The sequence below is a fragment of the Pteronotus mesoamericanus genome, unplaced genomic scaffold (assembly GCF_021234165.1).
Source record: "Pteronotus mesoamericanus isolate MK-2021 breed Mesoamerican mustached bat unplaced genomic scaffold, CSHL_Meso_final scaffold_705, whole genome shotgun sequence".
In the NCBI taxonomy this organism is placed as follows: domain Eukaryota; kingdom Metazoa; phylum Chordata; class Mammalia; order Chiroptera; family Mormoopidae; genus Pteronotus; species Pteronotus mesoamericanus.
The window spans coordinates 5,358,963-5,380,390 of record NW_026555326.1 but is presented as its reverse complement, the minus strand read 5'-3'; the positions used below and the strand labels follow the sequence as shown (position 1 = coordinate 5,380,390).

General features: G+C 37.6%; 1 protein-coding gene across 2 annotated transcripts in view; it reads right to left on the bottom strand.

Moving 5' to 3' along the window:
- The window catches only part of NUCKS1 (nuclear casein kinase and cyclin dependent kinase substrate 1), a 31,564-nt gene extending 13,424 nt beyond the window's left edge, over positions 1-18,140 (bottom strand). For both annotated transcript variants that reach the window (XM_054563249.1, XM_054563250.1), the window contains exons 1-2: positions 18,047-18,140; positions 804-853 (exon numbers count right to left, since the gene is read on the bottom strand). In XM_054563249.1, coding sequence (XP_054419224.1) covers positions 804-853; positions 18,047-18,063 — 67 coding nt within the window. In that variant the 5' untranslated portion in view covers positions 18,064-18,140. The remainder of the gene's footprint in view (positions 1-803; positions 854-18,046) is intronic.
- Positions 18,141-21,428: the final 3,288 nt, after the last annotated feature.

Genomic DNA, 21,428 nt, shown 5'->3' with positions numbered 1-21,428 from the left:
ACTCTTCCTTATGCATTTCTGTATTTTCTAAATTCTCCCATAGTGCATATATTATCTTTATACAGTAATCTTAGTTCTAAAAAATAAGAAAAAAGAATAGTAAATGTACCTGGAAAACAATGAGATTAGAAACATCATATTCTAGCCCTGGCTGGATAGCTCAGTTTGTTAGAACATCATCCCAATATGCTGTAGGTTGGAGGTTTGATTCCCAGTCAGGGGACATACAAGAAGCCACCAATGAATGCATAAATAAGTGGAACAACAAATTGATGTTTCTCCCTCTCTTTCCCTTTCCCCACTCTCTCTAAAATCAATCAATAATTAAAAAAACCGAACAAACATCATATTCTAAAGAAACCTGTTATGGCTAATATTTAAGATACACTTCTCATCCTATGATGTAGTCAGTTCACAAATCAAAGTTGTTTCACAAAATACTTTCATCTTAGTGACCTTATTATATAAAAAACTTAATATTCCCTATTAAAAGTTACAAATTTAAATTGTGATTATAGCAGGAGGTATATTAACTAATAAACACTGCATTACAATTATTGGGCACTTCAACTTTGGACTACAAAACCAAGTTAAGAAAAAATTTATTCAAGTGTTTATATCAAGGGAAAGTTAAAATCTACACAAGTTCAACTTTTGTGTGACACACAGCTTGATGTAATTTACATGCATAAATAGTCTAAAATTAATAAAATGTTCTGAAAGCATTATAAAAAAGTACGTAAGCTGGTGATGCTTCCACTAGTAGGATCTAACTTATAATTTATCAAAATCACAAAACTTACCAGCATCATCAGATTCCTGAAACTGTGAATAATCAACGACCTTCCTATTTCTGTAGAAAGAAGAGATTCTAATTAAGATTATAAAAATGTAGTGCTTTTCTAAGATATTAGAACACATTTTTCATAAGCAGAATTAAAACTAGCTCTCTGAAAAAATTTTTTCAACAAGTTCCCACCTCAGCCAAAAAACTTCACATGCAGCTTGAACCAAAAGTATTTCAAACTACAATTCTCATATTGTTCACCTCAGTGATCAAATATTTCTGTCCCACTAAACAACCCCAACACACATAAAACAGCTAAATGATCCAAACTACCATTTATATTCATTATACAGCGGTATCATATGTACACAAACTGAAACTGTAAATGTTTTTTCTTACTGTTACATACACACATATACGTATACCTGGATAAACAAGTTATTACTGTTGTTTTCACGATGAAGTGATTTTTTAAAAAATATAATTACATTATAATATATAAATAATGATGACAGTAAGTTAAGCCTTATGAAGAAGAAGAAAAGAAACTGACCCATTCAAAAGATTCTTTTTATTAAAGGGCCTGTATACAAGAAAAATATGAAGATCTAACAAATTTAGGTACCTACTTGACTCAATGATGGTAAGTACTTCCTACTAGGTATCTTTTTAACATCTCAAACAAACCTTAATTTCTACTTTCCTACTTCATATTCTAAAAACCTAAAAGTTTAAAATTCCTCCTTCAGAAATGTACAGAATGGGCAAAAGTAGGTTTACAGTTGTGAGTATATGTTTGTTCTTATATGACTTATTGTATTATTATTTTCCACATGAATAACTGTAAATCTATTTTTGTCCCACTCTGTATAGAAGCTTCCATGTGAGTATCCAGATAGCCTGGCTTCCAAAGGAGCCTTAGGTGCACTGTAACTAAATAATACTGAACAAGTGAACTGAAAGGATTAAGAGAAACATACCACCAACTATATTTAAACCTGAGCCGAGGGACATTCCTGGTTTACAATAAAGATTAAGACACCATTTAAATTCAAAGACAGGATGGTCAGAATTCAAGCACAGTACAAATAACTTCTATATAATATGCAAAATGGTAGGTGTAGGAATGAATTCTAAGAACATACTTGGGGCTTAGATGTTTAAGAGCATATTCATACCCTTGGCTTTAGGGGAAAAAAGAAAGGTTCTTAAGGAATTTTTTCTCGTTCAGTTTTTCTTTAGTCTACCAACAATGAATTATCTTCTCAATTTACTGCCTCAATGAGTCAAAATGCGAAACTAAAAATTCTCTAACTACAGTTGAGCCTTGAACAATACTGCTTTGAAATGCATGAGTCCACTTATTAGATTTTTTTCATATTGTAAAGAGTTGAGATAAGCTTACAGTATCAATAAATACAACACAGTACTGTAAATGTATTTCTTCTTCCATACTAATTTCTTAATAACATTTTTCTGTAGCTTACTTTATTGTATTAATACAGTATTATAATACATGTAACATACAAATGTGTTAATAAACTGCTCATGCTATTGGTAAAGCTTCCAGTCAACAGTAGACTATTAGCAGTTTGTTATGAGTTTATGTATCAAAGATACCATCATTCTATTAGGAAAGTTAATATTAAAAATATGACAGTTAATTTCACTGATACACTATATCCAGAGTAGTCAAATTCATAAACAGAAAGGAGCATGGTGAATGCCGGGAGCTGGGGTAGGGCGGAATGGGGACTTAATGGCATGTACAGTTTCAGTTTTGCAAGAGGAAAAGTTGTGGAGGTTGAGTATACAACAAAATGAATATATTTAACATTACTGAACTGTACACTTAAAAACGCTTAGGATGGTATTTTGTCACTTTACCATAATTTTTAAAAAAAAGAAAAATATCTTCTTTCTAAACAACAAACTACTTTTTGGAGGGGGCTGGCGATCATATTCCTACCATGTTCTACCAAAATAGTGATTTTTAATGACAGATGCCATGAGTAATAGTATTCTGATCGTAATGCAAAGACAATCATTTTCTGCATTACTTAGGATCACAGTATATGGGTCATGGAACCAGGGGAAGGAAAGTACCCAGAAGAGGGAATTTTAAATCTTAATCACTAATAATTAATGTATAGTTTCTGAAATTGCAGGCATAATTATTCCAGCTTATCCATGCTGGTGGAATCCCAACTGAAATATCACTACAATTTCTGGGTATCGTAAATCAATAAATTCATTCAATGAGACTATATAAAGGAGGGTAACTAGAATGGTGAAATGCATTGTCAAATGAAGAACAACTGAATAAACTAGATTTTTAACTTGAACAAGGGAAAACAGGTTAGCTACATTAGGGCTTTAAAATGAGAGTAGTAAACTTTGGTGATCCAATTAAATGTGGGTTCAACATAAAGAACTTTCTGGCAGTTTGACAAAGATAGTCACTTTCTTAGTGTATCACTAGGGAACACTCCAGAAAGGAATTATACAGTAATAAGTACAGAATCTTTGTTAATAAAAATCCTGAGTTGCGGTTCTAAAACTTCAGGCAGATAACTTCTCTTGGCCTCAGATCCTCCCCTGTTGAAACTTATTACCTAAGTTGCTGACAGATCTAAGAAGTTATTCTATAAATTAAATATTATTGAAGTTTAATGAAAAATGATTTTTTTAATTGCAAACGGTCAACTATTCTTTTGCATACTAGGTACCTTAACACGTATTGCTGTGCCATTTTTTTCTTTACTAACCTGAGCCTCCTGAAAGTAACAGCCGTATCTTACACCCGCATTTCTCATACAGAGCAAGAAGAAGTAGTCACTCAAATGTTTTCTGAACTTTTTGCTCTTAGGGTCAAATTTAAGAGATCTGTTAGAAATCTAATTTTATAAGATATGTTAAAGGATAAAATCCTATCTTCTTAAAGTCTCATTTCTTGCCATTTAGCAGTCAAGCAACCCAGGAACTTTGTAACTCCTCCAATTATGTTGTTTCTTATTGGTTATGCTGCTCCTTGGCCTAGAATGCTGTTCATATCACTCCTACTCATAATAAGTTCAACCTCACTTTGATTCTTTTGTACTATATAATTACTAATGTTTGTCTTCTCTATCAAAAGTGAACTTCTTGAGGACAGGGAGTGTCTTTTCTTCACACTTGAGTACATTTGAACACCAAATTCAAGAGATGCATTTAATGAGTGAATGGATTTGGCCTCTGCAAAGGATTATGGTAGGAAAAGGTATCAGTAGAAAGGATGTATGTGCCACTAGAGTTTTCAGCCTATCAGACACTGAATTACCACTGCCCCTAACAAAAGAAAATTTAGTTTATGACACATTAAATAACTTGTTACTTTAAGAAATTAAAAGGGAACTACTTAGTACACTTTTTCTTTAAAAAAAAGATTTTATTTATTTTTAAATATGGGGGCAGGGAGAAAGAGGAGAGAAAAATCGACTGGTCGCCTCTTGCATGCTCCCTGGGATTGAACCCGAAACCTACACAAGTCCCTGGCCAGGAATTGAACCAGTGACCCCCTTGCGTTGCAGGAGGGCACTCAACCAACTGAGCCAAACCGCAAAGGGCATAGTACTTTTTCTGTTCTAGTTTCAGTAAGAACTACAAAAATGCCATGTAAACTATACTGACATATATGCAGTAAAATTTAAAGTTTCAAAATCAAATTAGAAAGCCACTCCTTCCTTTGAAACACTAAATATTTTAACTTTCAATGATGTGGAAATGGCCAGAATGTCATTTTATCATAAAAACTACAAAAACTGAGTAAAGCAAAATATGGATATAGAAGCAACCTTGTTCTACAGGTAACTAGTCAAAAAATGCATCCATTTATAAATGCTAAAGAGGGAAAAGAAAAAAATAATTGAAATACAAGAGCTATGATAACAAGGTTCTTTCACAGTAAGTCTTATAATGATTTATAATAATAGTTTCGTTCATTTCCTGCCCTCTAAAGCTGCTATTCCAAACAACATACTATTTCCACTACTTGGAGATTTACCTTATTTAGGGTTGAAACACATTTTTCACTAACTTATTCCTATGTAAGCTGGAAATTGACAAGATATATTGGGATAGAAGCACAACATTTAAGAGAAATATTTAAGAAGTTCTATTTCTAACTGAAAACAAAGAAACATTCTTACTTCCTCAAAATACCATAAATTAAATGCCAAAGCTAAGCCAACTCTTCAGTGTAAAATGAGCATCAACAACTAGAACTGGGAGGAAAAAAAACAAAATTTCAATATAGAATAGAGGTTAAAAACACAGACTGTTGAATTGGTTTTAAATCCTGGCTCTGCCACTTACTAGTTGTATGTCCTTGAGCAAGTTACCTCCCCTCAATGAACTTCAGTTTTCTCACCTGTAAAATAGGAATAACAATACCTAACTCTCAAGATTGTTGTGAGTGCCAGGAACACAACTATCCAATAAATAGTGGCTGTTATAACTTGTAAGCACTAACTCGTTCCACCCAGAATATCACTGCAAATCTTCAACACTCGTAAATAACATTCTTAATTACCTGAATGTAAGTCACTTCATTTTAAAATGTCTTAGAGTATTGGCTCTAGTACCATTTTGAAAGACTGACTTAAAAGGTTTTTTGCTCATTTCATTAAAATGCAATACCAAAATGCCCCTGTTTTTATACTATTTCCAACTTTGTGATAAAGTTTTCAGGTTATCAGTAAGGCCAGAGAAAACAGCAGTTATAGCTATTTTAAAGCTACCATACAAGTCAGATCAATTTCTATCACTCATATAAACGGGAGTTCCATCTAAACAAGTCTAAAAGTTTGCACTAGAAAAGAAAATTGTGCCCTGGCCAGATAGCTCAATCAGTTGATTAGAGCGTTGGCACGTGCAGGTTCAATCCCTGGTCAATCCCTTCTCTCTCTTAAAAAATAATCCTCTAAGGAAAACAAATGTTTAAATATAAAATATAGGAACACAAAAACTTCAATTATGTGTCTACTCTTACTTTAAAAACTGCATAATCTATTTACATTTTAAGAGTACCTTGGTTACAATGAACCAATTCCTAGATGGCCGCCAGAGGGCTGAGGTGAAAAACCCCTGCTTTAGCATCAGTTAAATGAAAGATAAAGTTGGAAGTTAGACAAAGAACACTACAAGATCTGTTTGATGCACCAAATGCTCGTAACTCCAGCAGTTTGGGAACAACAGTATTTTTTTCTTCCACTCTTAATCATCAACCTCTTTCTACTAAATACTGGTAAGTGTACCCTCCAAATGCTTTTTCTTTCTTACAGCAGCAGAGATCTAAGACCAAAACATAATATTCCTGAAAAGTGAGGTATGTAAAGCCAACATTCTGAAGGGTCAAGAACCACAGTATTCCAGAGATGGAATCACCAGACCTTTGAGGTTATCTCACCTAACTCCTTAACTTCTGGATGAGAAAACAAAGATCACATAATCCAATTCTACCTTACAATAAATCTGCACATCAAAACATGGAGAACCATAACAAGCAAGCTCCAGGTGAGGGAGCAGAACTTTTAAAAACCCTAAGCTTTATAAGTAAAGGGAACAAAACCATTTTCTCGAGAGACGTTTAGACAATCTACTACTTTATTTAGCTCAATCAAGCTTTTTCATCCTGAATAAATTATGTTGTTCTGGTCAGGGAAGAACAAAATCACCTTGCTAATTTTCTAGAATGTAACAAGTTTCTCATTAGGCACTTGAGTACATTTGAAATCTGAGTTTTGAGAAACTCAAAATAGCCAGCACAGATCACCTAGATGGTAAAAATATTTCTTCAGACCAATGACACCGTGAAGAACAATGTTTTTTCATCTATAAGTCACAACCCACTAATGAGTCCTGATATCAATTTACTGGTATATAACCTTCATTTTCAAAGAAAAATAGAAAATATCAGAGAAAACTGTACCTAAATAATAAGTTCCTGAAACTTACTTCAGGTGTGTACTGGTATGTACCAAAGTGCAATGCCAAATGTGTTTATTAGAACCTCATCAAAAATGTTTGAGAGCCACCTCTTTAGACGAAAAACTGCAAAAATTTCCAAACTCTCTTTCCATAAAAACCAACTTGTTATTTATCTATAGCTATAACAAAATAACAAGTCACTGTTGCAAGCTTAAGCACTCACAAAACCTATCATTGTTTGGTGGTGTGAGAGAGTTGAGAGAGAGAGAAAGAGACAGACATGATGATGATACCACGTGCATTATATTTACTAGTCTATTGAATTTTAGACGGTCTAAATCCAGCCTTACCCCAAATTTATCTTATCAACAGGGAGTGACTGAGAACCTCTCCTTATCTCCCAAGGCGGGCTATTCTAAGAAAACTCCAGTAATGCAGCAGTTCTTCTCAATGAGGTGAAATCTGCCTCTAAAATCCACTGAGCAATTGTCTCATCTACCTTCTGGGATTACCATGGTCTAAATCTAACGTGTCCTCCATAGAGCAGGGACTAAATACTGGGGGGTTCCTTTAACTCTTCCTCATGACAAATTTCAAGTATCCTCACAACCTAGTTGCTCTCCTCCACACCACCTCAGATTTAGTAAGTCTATGAAGTAGTGCCTTGATCTAAACATTACACGGTTTTAAAAAGGTGTGTTAGGGAGTAGGGAGCAGATCAGGATGATGACTCTCCTCTTCCTATTCTACTCTACGTTCATACTAATGCAATCCAAGATCTCAGTTGCCTTTTGGGCTGTTATGTCAAACAATGACTGGATATTGCAATTACAATGACTAAAACATCCTTTTCCCAAAATCTAAAAACATTTTTGTGTACCAAGAGTTCAACATAATTTTTATCTTTCTCAAATTCGTATTATCCACAAACTTAATGAGCACAGGCCAAGAACAGTGTCTTTTAAGGCATCCAGGCTCACATCAATCTATTAATCAGTCTTCTCTGGGTATGGCTACTGAGGCACAAGTCCGCTCAGAACTTTCATTCTGCCCACATTTCTCCATCTTCCCCACAAGGACCTCATGTGAAGCTCTGTAAAAATCCCTCGAGGCCCTAGACTGATAGCTCTCAGCTGGTTAGAGCAGTGACCCGAAACACCAAGGTTGCAGGTTCCATACCCAGTCAGGGCACACACTATAAGTAACCAATGGCTCTAGCTGGTGTGACTCAGTGTATTGTGTGCTGACCTGCGAACCAAAGGGTTGTTGGTTCGATGTGTCTCTCCCTTTCTCCCTCTCTTTCCTTCTAAAACTAAATAATTTTTTTAAAAGAAGTAACCAATGCATAAATAAGTGGAACAATGAATCAATGTTTCTCTTTCTCTCTGAAAATCTTTTAAAAAAATTCCTGTTGAAAGAGAAACCCAGTTTTTAACAGTATTCTTTTATTCTAATAAATTTTTCTTTAAAAAAATTTTTTTAAATTTCTTTCTTTTTAGAGAGGGGAAGGGAGAAAGTGGGAGAAACATGAATGTATGGCTGCCTCACACATGCCCTCTATTGGGGACCTGGCCCGCAACCCAGATATGTGCCCTGACTGGGAATCGAACCAGTGACCCTTTGGTTCACAGGCCAGCACTCAATCCACTGAGCCACACCAGCCAGGGCGTATGCTAATATACTTTTTAAAAGAGGAATTGAGAAGCTTTAAACCAGTAATAATTACACGTTTTAGGAACAAACCTTTTTTGTTCAAACAAAATATTTCCAGGAACCACAAAAACACAGCTAATTAAAAGAATAATTTTAAGAACATAAATTTGTCTTATTTAAAAAATTTTCTCATTACAGAATATTCCAACTGAGTTCTGTAAAAATAGGTTTTCCAAAGGTTTCTTGGTCAGATCAGTTTAGATACTATCATCGCCTTAAACATGTTAAGGCTTTGAAAAACCTGAATTAAAGAAACATGCTAAATTACCTACATTGTAAAAGCAAAATCCGAGTCAAATACTTGAGATATCTCTGAAAGTCAGCATTAGGAAATATACTCACCTATGAGACTCGTTTTTGTGACTCCATGTTGACTTTTGTTATCAATTACAATAGCAGTTACTATGTGCCAGATACTCAGCCTAAATGCTCAGTAAGTGCACGTGCTCTTGCAGGAACACATGTGGCCTTTTCTTTCCTAAGCTCCAAGAGCCCTTCTTTCGCTTCTGTAATTTGTTTTCTGAGCCTATACAGCCCAACTACCTCTGTACCTTTCTAAATAAACTTAAAAAAAAAATTCTCACTTCTTACAATAATCTCCCAAGAGGAGCTAATTAACATTAATTTTACCTGAAGAATCTAATGCTCACAAAGTCTGAGTAACGTTACTACTGCTACAAGCCACAAATGGTAATTTCCCAGCTCTACAATCTCAACAGGGCACTGTCAACACTTGCTGCCTCCCAAATCTTCCTACACATTCAAACAATCCTCACTACTCTATAGGACTGATGCCATTCAAGTTTCTGCTTATTAACTATTTTCCCCTCTTAAAACTTGGGATATTTGCCTTTCTCCATTCTTCCATCCCTCAAAAATTATTTATATGCCAAATCTTTTCAGGATATAAGAATATTAATTCATAGAAACCAGGATACTTGAACTCAATTCAGGGTAATTTCTTACAAATACTTCATTTATTTTGAGCTTCAAGTTTATTTTGGCTAAGATATATTCCAATTCATCTTATATCATTCTGTTATTTACAAATAAACATAAAATTTAAAAAGTCACAAGATATGAGAGCTCAGAAAGTAAAACAAGAAAAAAAACCTTATAGGAAAGAACTCCTAAAAGTTCTCATATGGAAAAAGCAAGTTTCTAATTTCTGCAAAAAGGTAAGAGTGAAGGAGTTCTGAACAATCAGCCAGGGACACCTGTTACTAGGTAATAGTCACAATCCTCTACTAAATCTTAAAAAAGATCAGCATGCTGTTTTAGTCCAGTAGAGTATGTATGGAACTCCTCATTCCCAAAACATCCATATTCTCTCCATATAGGAAAATATTTTGCTTAAAAAGTCATACACAGCCCTGGCTGGTGCGGCTCAGTGGATTGAGTGCTGGCCTGCGAACTGAAAGGTTGCCGGTTCATTTCCCAGTAGGGTACATTCCTGGATTGCAGGCCAGATCCCCAGCTGGGAGCATGCAAGAGGCAACTGGTCTATGTCTCTCTCACACATCGATGTTTTTTTCTCTTTCTCCTTCCCTTCCCTTCTCTAAAAATAGAAAAATCTAAAGAAGTCATAAACAAATTTCATTGAGTATAAATGTTTGATAAATAAAATGGGCTAGATTTCTGCCCTAAAGTTTAGTGCAAACCCTATGCAATTAGGATAGAGAAACTGCAAGCTGGTGAAATTGAAGGGGTCTCAGATGTGCACATTACCAAGTAGAGCCCTGTCTGCAGCGAAGAGGGTGTCTAACACCTGCGGAATCTTTCCCAATTGTCTTAACCCTATCACCAAGGACAAATCTGCAGGTTTACTCATTTATTACAATGAAGGCAATTACTCCAAATAGGAAAATTAACAGGATTTGGGGAAGGGTAGAATTTAGGTGAAATTTAAATGAAGCAGTGCCTTGATAGGCTCAACAGGACAACAGGACTGTGTGTAAAGGGGTCAACATTAAGTCTGGACTGCATAGTGGACCTCTTCTCATCCTATTTCTTGGCCAAGAAGGTAGATGTGAAATTTGTGTATGGCAGTCCCTCCTCTGGAGCTCTGAAGTTGTAAATTGAGTCTGGTTCTCCATGTCAAAAGGATTTAGTGCTTTCTGACATAAGTGTGATGTTTCATTCTTACTAATTTCAAGCAGCAAAGTTTCTGATAGTCTGTTGATTTTAGAGACTCATTATAAATCTTTACAGATGCAGCACGTCTGTGGAATTCAGACAGCTCTGCTATCCCAGCCCAATGAAAAGCAGGGTTGTTTTTATTTCTCAATCAAGCTAATTTTGGTTTTTCAAGTAGTTCATCTTCGGGGTCATTTTGTCTTGACAGATGAAATCTCCCTGATGACCCTTTGCTTAGCAGGTAACCGAACAGGTGCTCAAATCAAAAAATAGGTATGCACTAAGAAGCATCTGAAAATATTATATCCAGTTGAAACACTTTTTGGCAACCTATGGTCTCTTCACCTAAGTATTTCAAAGACCTATAATTATGGCTATTTATAGTTATTCTAAATAATAGTAATGCAATTCTTTAAAAATCAGTTCCACCTCCTAGAATGTAGTAACATTTTTTTTTGAAAAACGTGAAGCCTATTGGCAATGATCAGTTTCATCCATTTTACATTTTAAAGATTTTTAGAGGAAGAGAACAAGAAAGAGGGACAAGCACTGATGTGTGAGATATATCTATTGGTTGCCTCTCGCATACCCCCAACTAGGGGACCTGGCCTGCAAGCCAGGCATGTGCCCTGACTGGGAATCAAACCAGCAATCTTTTGGTTCACAGGCCAGCACTCCATCCACTGAGCCACACCAGCCAGGGCAGTAACACACTTTTTACGATAAAACAAAGGGATGCCTTATTTTCAAAGTAGCCCTGTGGAAAATATTTTCTTTTGTGTACAACATGGCAATCTTCTAAACTAAGAGTATCTCTTGTCTCAATCCAAGAAGACAGTTCATCTAAAGAGTCACACTTATTTCTTCACAGTTAAGAATTTATATTTATTTATTTTTCAAATTATAAGACATCGTCTTATTTAGAATGTTACTGAGGTAGTAGAAGTGAGCCAGCTGGGCTGCGTAGGCTCAGGAAACAAGTTACAGAAGCAAAAGGAGGGCCCTTGGAGCTTAGGAGAGAGAAAGGCCTGCAGGGAGGAAAACGCATCCAGGAAAGCAAGTGTGCTCCCGAGAGTGCTAGTTCAGCTAAGAATTTTAAAAATGCAAATAGAAGTTAACACTTTAGAGCATGCTCAGTAACTTCATTGTTATTAAGTTCAAGAAACCAAGTTTGTAATATAACCCATCTGGTTGTGCAGACTCTATTATCTTATTAACTCCAGAGGGGCACCATTCACATGCACTACAATGTGGATGTAATATGGATGGTGTCCCAGAGTTACAGTTTGGTGGCCTTGCTTTATATTTCTGGGGGGAAAAAAGACCAAATACATAAGTAAGTAAAAAGAACCAATCTCCCTTTATTCAAAATTATTTTCTCTGTATTATTTTCAGAGCTGAAAGAGGCCTATGAGACAAAGACTGAAAATTATAAAATGCTTTGTAAATGCAAGGTACTATTCAAATGCAGTTCACCATCTCCATTACATAAACTTATGCAGAGGCTGGAACTCAAATCTCCAGAGACCCAGGTTTCTTCAGCTGTGCCATGTTACCTCCCACAATAGCTTCATAGCTGATTTATGTTAAATACCAAAAATGCCAACTTACCTTAGCTTGTTAACTTTTCTCAGTTCAATTAACTCCATTTTTTATCTTAATTTCCACCTAACTGTAATGTACTAATGGGTGTTATAGGTGTTGAACCTTTTCAAATGCCATGGTTTTTCTCTTTTATTAACATTTTAATATGAATCAGTGATAGATTTTAAGTTTTGTTTCTCAGACAAGTCTTAATTAATCATATATTTTTAAATACACATTGGATTCAGTTGGCTAATATTCTGTTTGGTATTTTTGCACCTATAAGATGAATCTATTAATTTTCTTGCAGCCTGCTTTAGGTGGGTTTGAAATCTCTTCACTTAGTTAACAGGGAAAGGTTCTTGTATTTCAAAACATGTATCTCTAAGCAACGCCACTTTATCTAATTCACAATTCTTTCCACAAGAAGTCTCACACTACACTTCACTTTTTCCTCTACATTCAGGTAAATCTTTCTTTAATCCCTTCACATAGTCTCCTGTTCCTTCCCAAAATTGTCCTTTTGCCCTGACCAGGTAGTTCAGATGGTCGGAGCATCGTCCCACGCACCAAAATAGTTCCAGGTTTGATCCCCAGTCCTGGTGCGTACAGGAGGCAAGCCACCGTTGTTTACATCTCTCCCTCTCTCTCTCTAAAAATGAGTAAAACATACCCTCAGGTGAGGATTAAAAAATATTAAAAAATTGACCGACTGGTGTGGCTCAGTGGGTTGGGTACTAACCCGCAAACTGAAAGGTTGCCCATTAAATTCCAGGTAAGGGAACATACCTGGGTTGAGGGCCAGCACCCCATTTGGGGGCATGTGACAGGTAACAGATCTACATTTCTCTCGCACATGGATGTTTCTTTCCCTCCCTTCACCTCTCTGAAAATAATCTTTTAGTTGTCCTTTTCTCTATCCTCCTCCTCTAATTAGGCTCACTTTAAAATTGGCCTTCCCCACAAAAGTCCTATCATGAACTGTGACTCCCTCCAGAGGCGGCAAAGTATGCTACTGTGAGAAAGAGTAATGACTCGTGGCGGTCTCACAGGAAAGACCATGCTGGCTTTGGGTTGGCCACACTTGGACTTGAATTCCTGCCTCACCTCCTAATAGTTAGGTGAACTGCAACTGTCAACTAATTTAGCCAAACCTCAGCTGCCTCATATATGAAACGGGGATAATATATACCTTGCTTTAAGAGTTGTTTCAAAATTTTTAAATATGTGTAAAGTACCGGGCAGAATATTTTTGTACAAAGAGTTGCTTAGTGATAGCTACACTGAGTTTCAACATGATTTTATTTTTTCTAAAACTTAAGGTTGAGAAAGGAACTTCTGTTAAAGGTCCAAAATTTGTAACGCACAATTTAGAAATTCATAAAGTTCTGAAAACCTAGTTTTTTCGTAACTTAGATGGTAAACCTGACCTGATCTAAACAATAAGGGGTTTCTTACTTTATTTTGTGTGAAAATTCCTAAGTTTTACTACAGAGATAGTAATATATTTGGTAGGAATGCTATCCCAGCCTTGCTGGTGATGGCACATTAATATAGTACAGACATGCTGTCGCCTTTGTAAAGCTTTTGCAAAACTTTCAACTTCCAAATGTATATGGCCCCAATTGTTTCAAACGAGATGTTGTTTACTTGTAATACATTCTATGTGGAAACAAATATCAGTAAATGTAAACCTTGTAAAAAGGAGAATAGGTAAAATTCATATGGTCTAAATCTGACTTTGCTATTATGTCTTCACTTTAATTCCTGAAGTTCTAGTTGTTTAAAAAGTACTTTTAATTAAAAAGTATTTCTGAAAAGACTTTGAAATACTGAGTTGAACTATTTAAAACATTTGGGCCACATGTTCCCTAAAATATTTTCTATATAGAACAAAAAACCTATGTATGTCAAATATATTCACCACTGAAGAAACTAATCAATAAAAAAATATTTGACCATCTCCATGCCAAATACTAGGAAGGAAAGACGGGCACCATGGAAAGAACTCCAGGTTTGTATTCAGAAAATCAAGGTTCAAATCTTGGCTCAGGTTTAATAGTTCTATGACCTCAGGTAACATACTCTTTAAGCTTATCATCTGTTACGTAGGAATTTTTAAAAATCCTACTTTATAGGGTTGTAATAAGGATAATAAGACAAAGTAAAAGCCTCTAGCAAAGTAACTATTTTCTGTAAACTGCTCTAAAAACCACACTTTAAACATTGTATTACAATTTCAGCTTAACATGTGTTAGCAAATGTTGAACACTTCAAGTGATGTTATAAAATTAACTTCCCCCATTATTTAGGTTTTGCAAGTTATGTGACATTACCTTTAAAGGTAAAGTCTATAGGAGAGTTTATGTCTTTTTAGAGGAAAGTTGACAAGTAATAATAAAGGTTAACAGTACCCCCAACCGAGGTAGAGAATAAGAGATATAAAAAACCAGTCTCACCTTAACCACATTTACTAGGATACTAAATTTTTTGTCTTCCTGCTCATATTTATCATATATCCCAAGCTATCAGTAAGTCTCAGGTTTCCAAGTTTTCCCTTTAACTGAAGATTTTTTTTAAACTAAGTTTCTGATAAGAGAGATTGTCAATTTTTAGAATATAGACACATCTCAAACAAAATTCTCTTGGGAAAGAAAGCAATCTGGAATCTTGGGAAAGCTGTTAATTTTCAACTTAATTATAAACATGACAAAAATAAAAGTAATTTTGTATCCATCTGCAAGAGCCTATGATTTCACATAGAAACGTTCAATGTTAATTTCAGTTATTTAGTACTTGCAATCTCCAGTACTAAATAAAAGACAAGTTACCAAGTACACTTAATGCTGCAAAGAGGCAAATCACTTGATTTGAGTAACTTGGATCATTTACAATAAGGAGGTCTATTTCTGGAGGATAGACCACGCTGAATTTCAGGAAACCTGGTTTACAGTCTGGTCAAGTCAGTAAATCTCTCTGAACTTTCTCACCTTTTACAAGTAATAGCATTTTTCTTCCTTCCTCATGGGGATGAGTCACGAAAGCACTTTGAAAAGTTAAAAGTTCCACACACTACAATAACATCAATACTTATCAGGCAGAAGGCAAAGTGATTACTGTGCAGGAAGGGGGAGTGTGAGGATGAGCAAGACTGCATGAGAAATCTGGGTTCTACACCCAATCTGGCATTTACTAGTGTGTGATGCAAGGCACTTCATTTGTTCAGGTGCCCACTAAATCCTTCGAAAAATGAATTTGCCGAAATTTCTTTCTAGCTCCAAGATTGTAATTTTATGGTATAAATTTGAATGCAAGGCCCAAAATATTTGAGCTCTCATTTATATACAATGACTCATATACTGTCAAAGGTAAGGATAACAACACTATTTACACACATCTGTTGTAGCTTATTCACTTAATTTGGAAACTGGTGCAGAGCAGCCATTAGTATACTTCTAAATCTTCTTTAAATGCTAAGGTTAATATTAAAATGAAAATGAATAGTATTTACACTTCTGTGAAAACCAAAAGAACCTCAAAATTCCATACAGGCCTAAGGGAAGAAACGTGCTCCAAAACAAGATGCACTACTATTATTTTCCAAAATAATTTTGTTTGTTTTTTTAAACAAGGCTAATTATTCTAATATCAACGTCGATTATTATTTTGTTAACTGCCCTCAGGTACATAGATCTTCAATTACACCTTGAAGCGAAAGCACTTCCCTAAGAGGACTTTTTTAATTGAAAATTTAACAAACCACCAAACTCAAGTTTAATTATTTCTGCTTTATTATTGGTTATGAGTATATTAAAAACTTAAAAAAATAGTTACAAAGAGCCTTTATCACTAAAATATATAATAAAAAAACCAAGTTGCTTTGAAATTAATAATTTGAAAGTGACCCCCAAAAGAGCCCACAATATATTAACTTCATTCTTCATGTAGGAGCAAATAGTTAAAATTATTTTTAACAACATACTGAGCAAGAAAAACGTTGTGGAGATATCCCAATGCCTCCAAAAATCTTACAGAACATGCTTAATATATTTGTCTCCATGTGGTGATATTAAAAATCCAATTTCCAAGTAAACATATAAATCCTGTTCATGTTCCAGTATCTAAATCTGGAAACACAAATTCAGGCATGAGTTTAAGAAAGTCCCAGTAAAGTCATCAAAACCTAGTGAACTTAAGTTAAAAAGCCGAGAATAATAATAGTCCGATTTCACCAGAAGATCCAATCCAGATGAAACAAATATTTGATATTGTCTATTTTTATCTGATCCTAAAGAAAACATTCTACATAAAGTGATGGGATACCTCGGTCAATTTTTAGTGCCCCCCCCCCCCAACTATAACCTGAAATTATCTATTCAGACTCCCTGCCAAAAGGTCGACAAAACTCTTCCCGGAGGCGATGGTGAGTTATCAGAGATGCAGGCTGAACTTAGAAGGCAGAAAAGCAGTCAGGCAGTTAGAATTCTCCACATGCCCACCCTGAGCGTGGGGTGTGCGGTTCTATACCACCACCAGTCGGAGACGGAGGGTCTAGTCAGGAAATAGAACGGGTTCCAAACCTTCCTTTAGAGATCTAGGTCAAAATACTTGGTTTCTCACAAAAGTTAGAATGAAGGGGAAAACAACTGTTAACATTTTAAAACTAAACCTTTACCTATTTATCTAGAACACACTACGTAAAGTAGCCAATTCCTTACATCGAAAACGTCACAGACATCACGTGAAAAGTAGTATTTATTCGCAACAGCTTTCCTTTTAAAGGCCTCAACAGATTGAATTAAGCCACACCCCTCCATAAATGGCACATTCCATACAATAGCCAGGACGGCAGAGGGCGATTCCACCGTCTGCGGGGTAACAGCAAACTTGTTGAAATTCTCAGAATAAAGTCTAATGGTTAACTGAATCTAACCCCTTTATTATTAAAGTTATTCGGGGTAAAGAGAGGGTTACAAAAACATCGAGACATGTACTCTGGGTGAGAGTGTAGAGCTGTCGGGAACGAGAACCACACGGGATTTGGGTCGTGTTGTTAACCCGCACCTCCCGGAGCAAGGACATTTCCCCAAGAAGGCCATTTCTAGTCATGGATAAGGGCGAACTCGGGCTTTTGAGCAGCTCAGAATTCCGAGTTAATAAAGCAACAGTCATTATTTCCCAGGGCCCAGTTACAAACTGCATTTTGCGAGGCGGGGGGGGGGGGGGGGAGGTAAAAGGCGGGCCCCGCCCACACCCCGATCGGGGAGGCGGAGCCCCGGGGCGACCCCGGTGGATGGAGGCGGGGCCCCGTGGCAGGGCCGCCCTCCTTGGTGTGGAACTCCCGGGTCCGCTAGAGTTGAGTCTCCCCCCACCCCTCAGAATCCCACGCAAGCAGAGGGGGAAGGGGCAATACGGGTGTCTCCATTCCTTCTCACTTAAGGGTGGGGGCCCCAAGCAGGTCCACCGATGTCTCCAAAGCGGGCTCCAAGGGGCTGGCCCCGCGGAGGTGGGGCCTGGTAGGGACGCTGACTTCACACCCCTCCCCCTACGGCCGCTGGCGGTTCAGGGAACACCCCGCCCGCTCCAATGCAGCGGGCGGGGGAGGCAGCCGAGCAGCCCAGAGCCCTGCAGCGGAGCGGGGCGGGGAGAAGCGCGCATGGGCGCTCGGCCGCCACCCCCCGCGCAGCACTCCGCGCCAGCAAGGCCCCTAATGCTCAAGGGCGCGCTCGGGCCCGAAAGGGAGGAGGCCGCGCGTGGCACGGGAGAGCGCAGACTCTAGGCTTGTGTCCCCCCACTCCTTCACCATACACCCCGCACCCATCTCTCCAACCCGCTCCAGGCCTCAGACTCCGCACTGACCTGACAGGCCGAGACATGTTCGCTGTCGAATCAGGACCGAGTTGAGAAGCCAAAGACCAGGACCCCCCCCACCCCGCGCGCTGGGCGCCCCACCCCCCCCAACTTCGGCCGAGGGGGCCGATACCGCAGAACCCCGAGCTGCTGGCTTCTCAAACTCCGCGGCTCCTTGGTTCAGAGACCCGTAAGCAGACGAACCCCCCGCTACCCCGTCTCTTCAAAATGGATGAATCAAACCAGCCGAAAATGCGCCAAAGCCGCCGTGCAACCACACACACTAGGGCTTGTGGGCTCCTCCCCAAAACGCCCGGTCATTGGCAGCGTTTGCCAGTTGCGCTGAGCTCATTAGTCCGTTTGAATCATCACGTCCCCCCAGGCCCCGCCCCTCTCTTTGATAGGCCCCGCCTCCTCCATTGGGTCCTGTTAGTCAAGATGCTCTGAGAGCGCACGGCCGCAAAACAAAAATGGTCGCTGCGCTGCCAGCCCCGTTGGAATTGCAGATTCGTGTTGGGTCTCATTTTGTTACGATTAGAAAAAAAGATTTATTTAGCAGTTATATGTCATTTAGTGTTAGTTTAATTGTCTTTTATTTCGTCTTCTTGATCATCTAGAAACTACATTAATAGCAAAATCTGTGGGATAAGCAGCTGATTCGTCACTAAGGGGCTGCTTCAGAATTGGAGGGAAATTCCATAGGTTCAAAAAAATTGACCTTAAACCCATAAGCCCCTTCCCCTGACTTTAACATTTAGCTTTTAGGGGTCCAACCGCTGCTGGAGCAGAGAGACAGGATCATAAACAAGGAAAACTTCACCTCCAATTTCCATTCTCCATTCTGGACCTTGAGATCCGCTTTAGGGTCATTAAAGTCCCAGTCTTGGACATAACTTCGAGGGCCTAAAGATTAGGAGGAGCGTGAACTCTGTGGCCACAGGGTGTTTCGTTTTGAAGCTCAGGTCCACAACTTAATAAGTGTATGACTTTACCTCTCCGTGCCTCAGTTTTCTTAGGTGTAAAATGGGGAACAATAATACTTATCTTACAGGGTTATTAGTATTAAATGAGTTGATATATGAAAAGCCTTTAAGACAGTCACTGGCACACAATAAACACTATGCAATCGGTTAAATTTGTTAATTCAATTTTTTACAGATGGCCTGATCCCTGGGTAGGGATAGACGGGGCAGGCTCAAGGCTCAAGTCAAATGACGTAGGGTAACCCAGATTATTGCATTAAAATCCATGAACATTTGTTGGATGCCTAAGCTCGCAGAGTCAGAGCTCAAGATGCCTATGGCAACAGCTAAGGTAACCACCATTGTAAAATTGACTTTAATCCCTGCCACAGGCAGCTTGTTAATAACCAAGTAAATATATATGCCATAAACAAACAAACCCACCACTGTCTGTCCCCTGAAAGTCTCTTGTAAAATATGGGTATTTTAAGAGAAGAGAATAAATAGCACAGTACACCAATGAAGCATTAAAGTTCTTTTCCGCTTCTTCCACAGCACTCCACTCTTTTTCCCTTGAATGGTTTTGTTGTTGTTGTAAAAAAAAAAATGCATAACATGAAATTCACCATTTTAACCATTTTAAGTGTAGTTCAGTGGCATTAAGCACATTCACATTGTGATGAAACCATCTCTACCGTCCATCTCCAGAACTTTTTCTTCAAATCCAGCTGAAACTCCCTCTCTATATCCTCTTTCCCCAGCCCCTGGCACTATTCTACCATCTTTTATGAATTTGACTATTCTAGGAATCTCATATAAGTAGAATCATACAGTATTTGTCCTTTTGTGATTGGCTTATTTCATTTAGCATAATGCCATCCAGGTTCATGCATGTTGTAGCATGTATTAAAATTCTACCTCCGAAAGGCTATATAATATTTTATTGTGTGTGTGTATGTGTGTATATGTATATATATATATATATATGTATATATATATATATACTGTATATGTATATATGGATTGCTTCCAGATCTTGGCTATTGTGAATAATGCTGTGAACATGGGTGTACAAATATCTCTTTGTGACCATGCTTTCAATTACTTTGGGTATAGACACAGAAGTAGGATTTCTAGATCATACAATAATTCTACTTTTAATTTTTTGAGGAATTGCATAGTATTTTCCACAGCAGTTGCACCATTTTACATTCCCACCAGGAGTACACAGGGGGTCCAGTTTCTCTATGTCCTTTCTAACACTCACTTATTATTTTGTGTTTTTTTTTTATAGTAGCCATCCTAATGGGTGTCCGAATATATTTTAACTACATGTATTGTCATTCATATTATTGTCAAAATGCTAGTACAGAGGATAGGGTGGTGCAGTGATCATAAGCGACTTTGTTGGAGGCTATTTAATGTGGGCAGATTGCTATTATTTTAGCAAATAATATTTAGTATGTATTGCTAAATACACATACTAAAACTTTGATAAATTATGAAAACAAAAAAGGCTCAGGAGACAGAAAAGTCAGTTATTCCTTTCTCCTGGAAATGAGATATAATGGCCTTTTAAACCAAATGCTTAATTTCTCCTGTGACTTTGGTTATGAAGGGTCTGGGAGAAGTAAGGCCTACTTGCCTGAGTACGGTTGGTAGGGTATTAATATAGATGTAGTAATTTATAGATTTAATTTGAAAATTTCACCTAAAATGTCATATGGTGTACTTGAGTGTGATATTGTTATGGTACAGAATTACATGCTTATGATTTTGTAATAAAAAAGAGGTGTTTTCTGTGCCAGACCGTGTACTTTGAGAAGTAGCTTTTTCCTTCTCTCCTGCATATGTTAAAGACAGAAGGAGCAGCAGTGCTGGGGTGGTAGGATTGACGTCTCTTCGCGATCCCTAACGAAGACCAATGTCCTTCAAGTCTATGCTCTAGTAGCTGGGAGGTTTATACAAAATTTTGAGCACTTACTCTGTGCTGAGACCTCATTAAAGTCAGCCAACCAGGTCTAAAAACTGGCCGACACTGCTTGTACTGACCATTGAAACACAGAAAGCCCCCTCTCTTCGAAGACCCTTTCAGGAAGTTAAAGAAAGCTCCTCCTGTTGTTTGTGTTTTTTTTGTTTTCCTTAAACTTCACCTTTACCCTGCTGACTTTCTGCCACACCATACTCAGCAAAAATGATGAGACAGAAGAGCTGTCTGGTTGATCCTTCTGAAAGCCCAGAGGCCAAGTGTCCTGCCTGGAGATAGGTTTATGGTTAAGGAGAATGCTCTCTTGCCCATAGGTCACAGCCAGAAAAAGGTTGGGCCAAAGTCAATCTAAACTTTTAAATTCATTTTCTCATGCGTATATGTCTTTGGCTCCAGACTTCCATCTTCCTCTCTACTTTTAAGAATGTTAAAAGTTAAATTT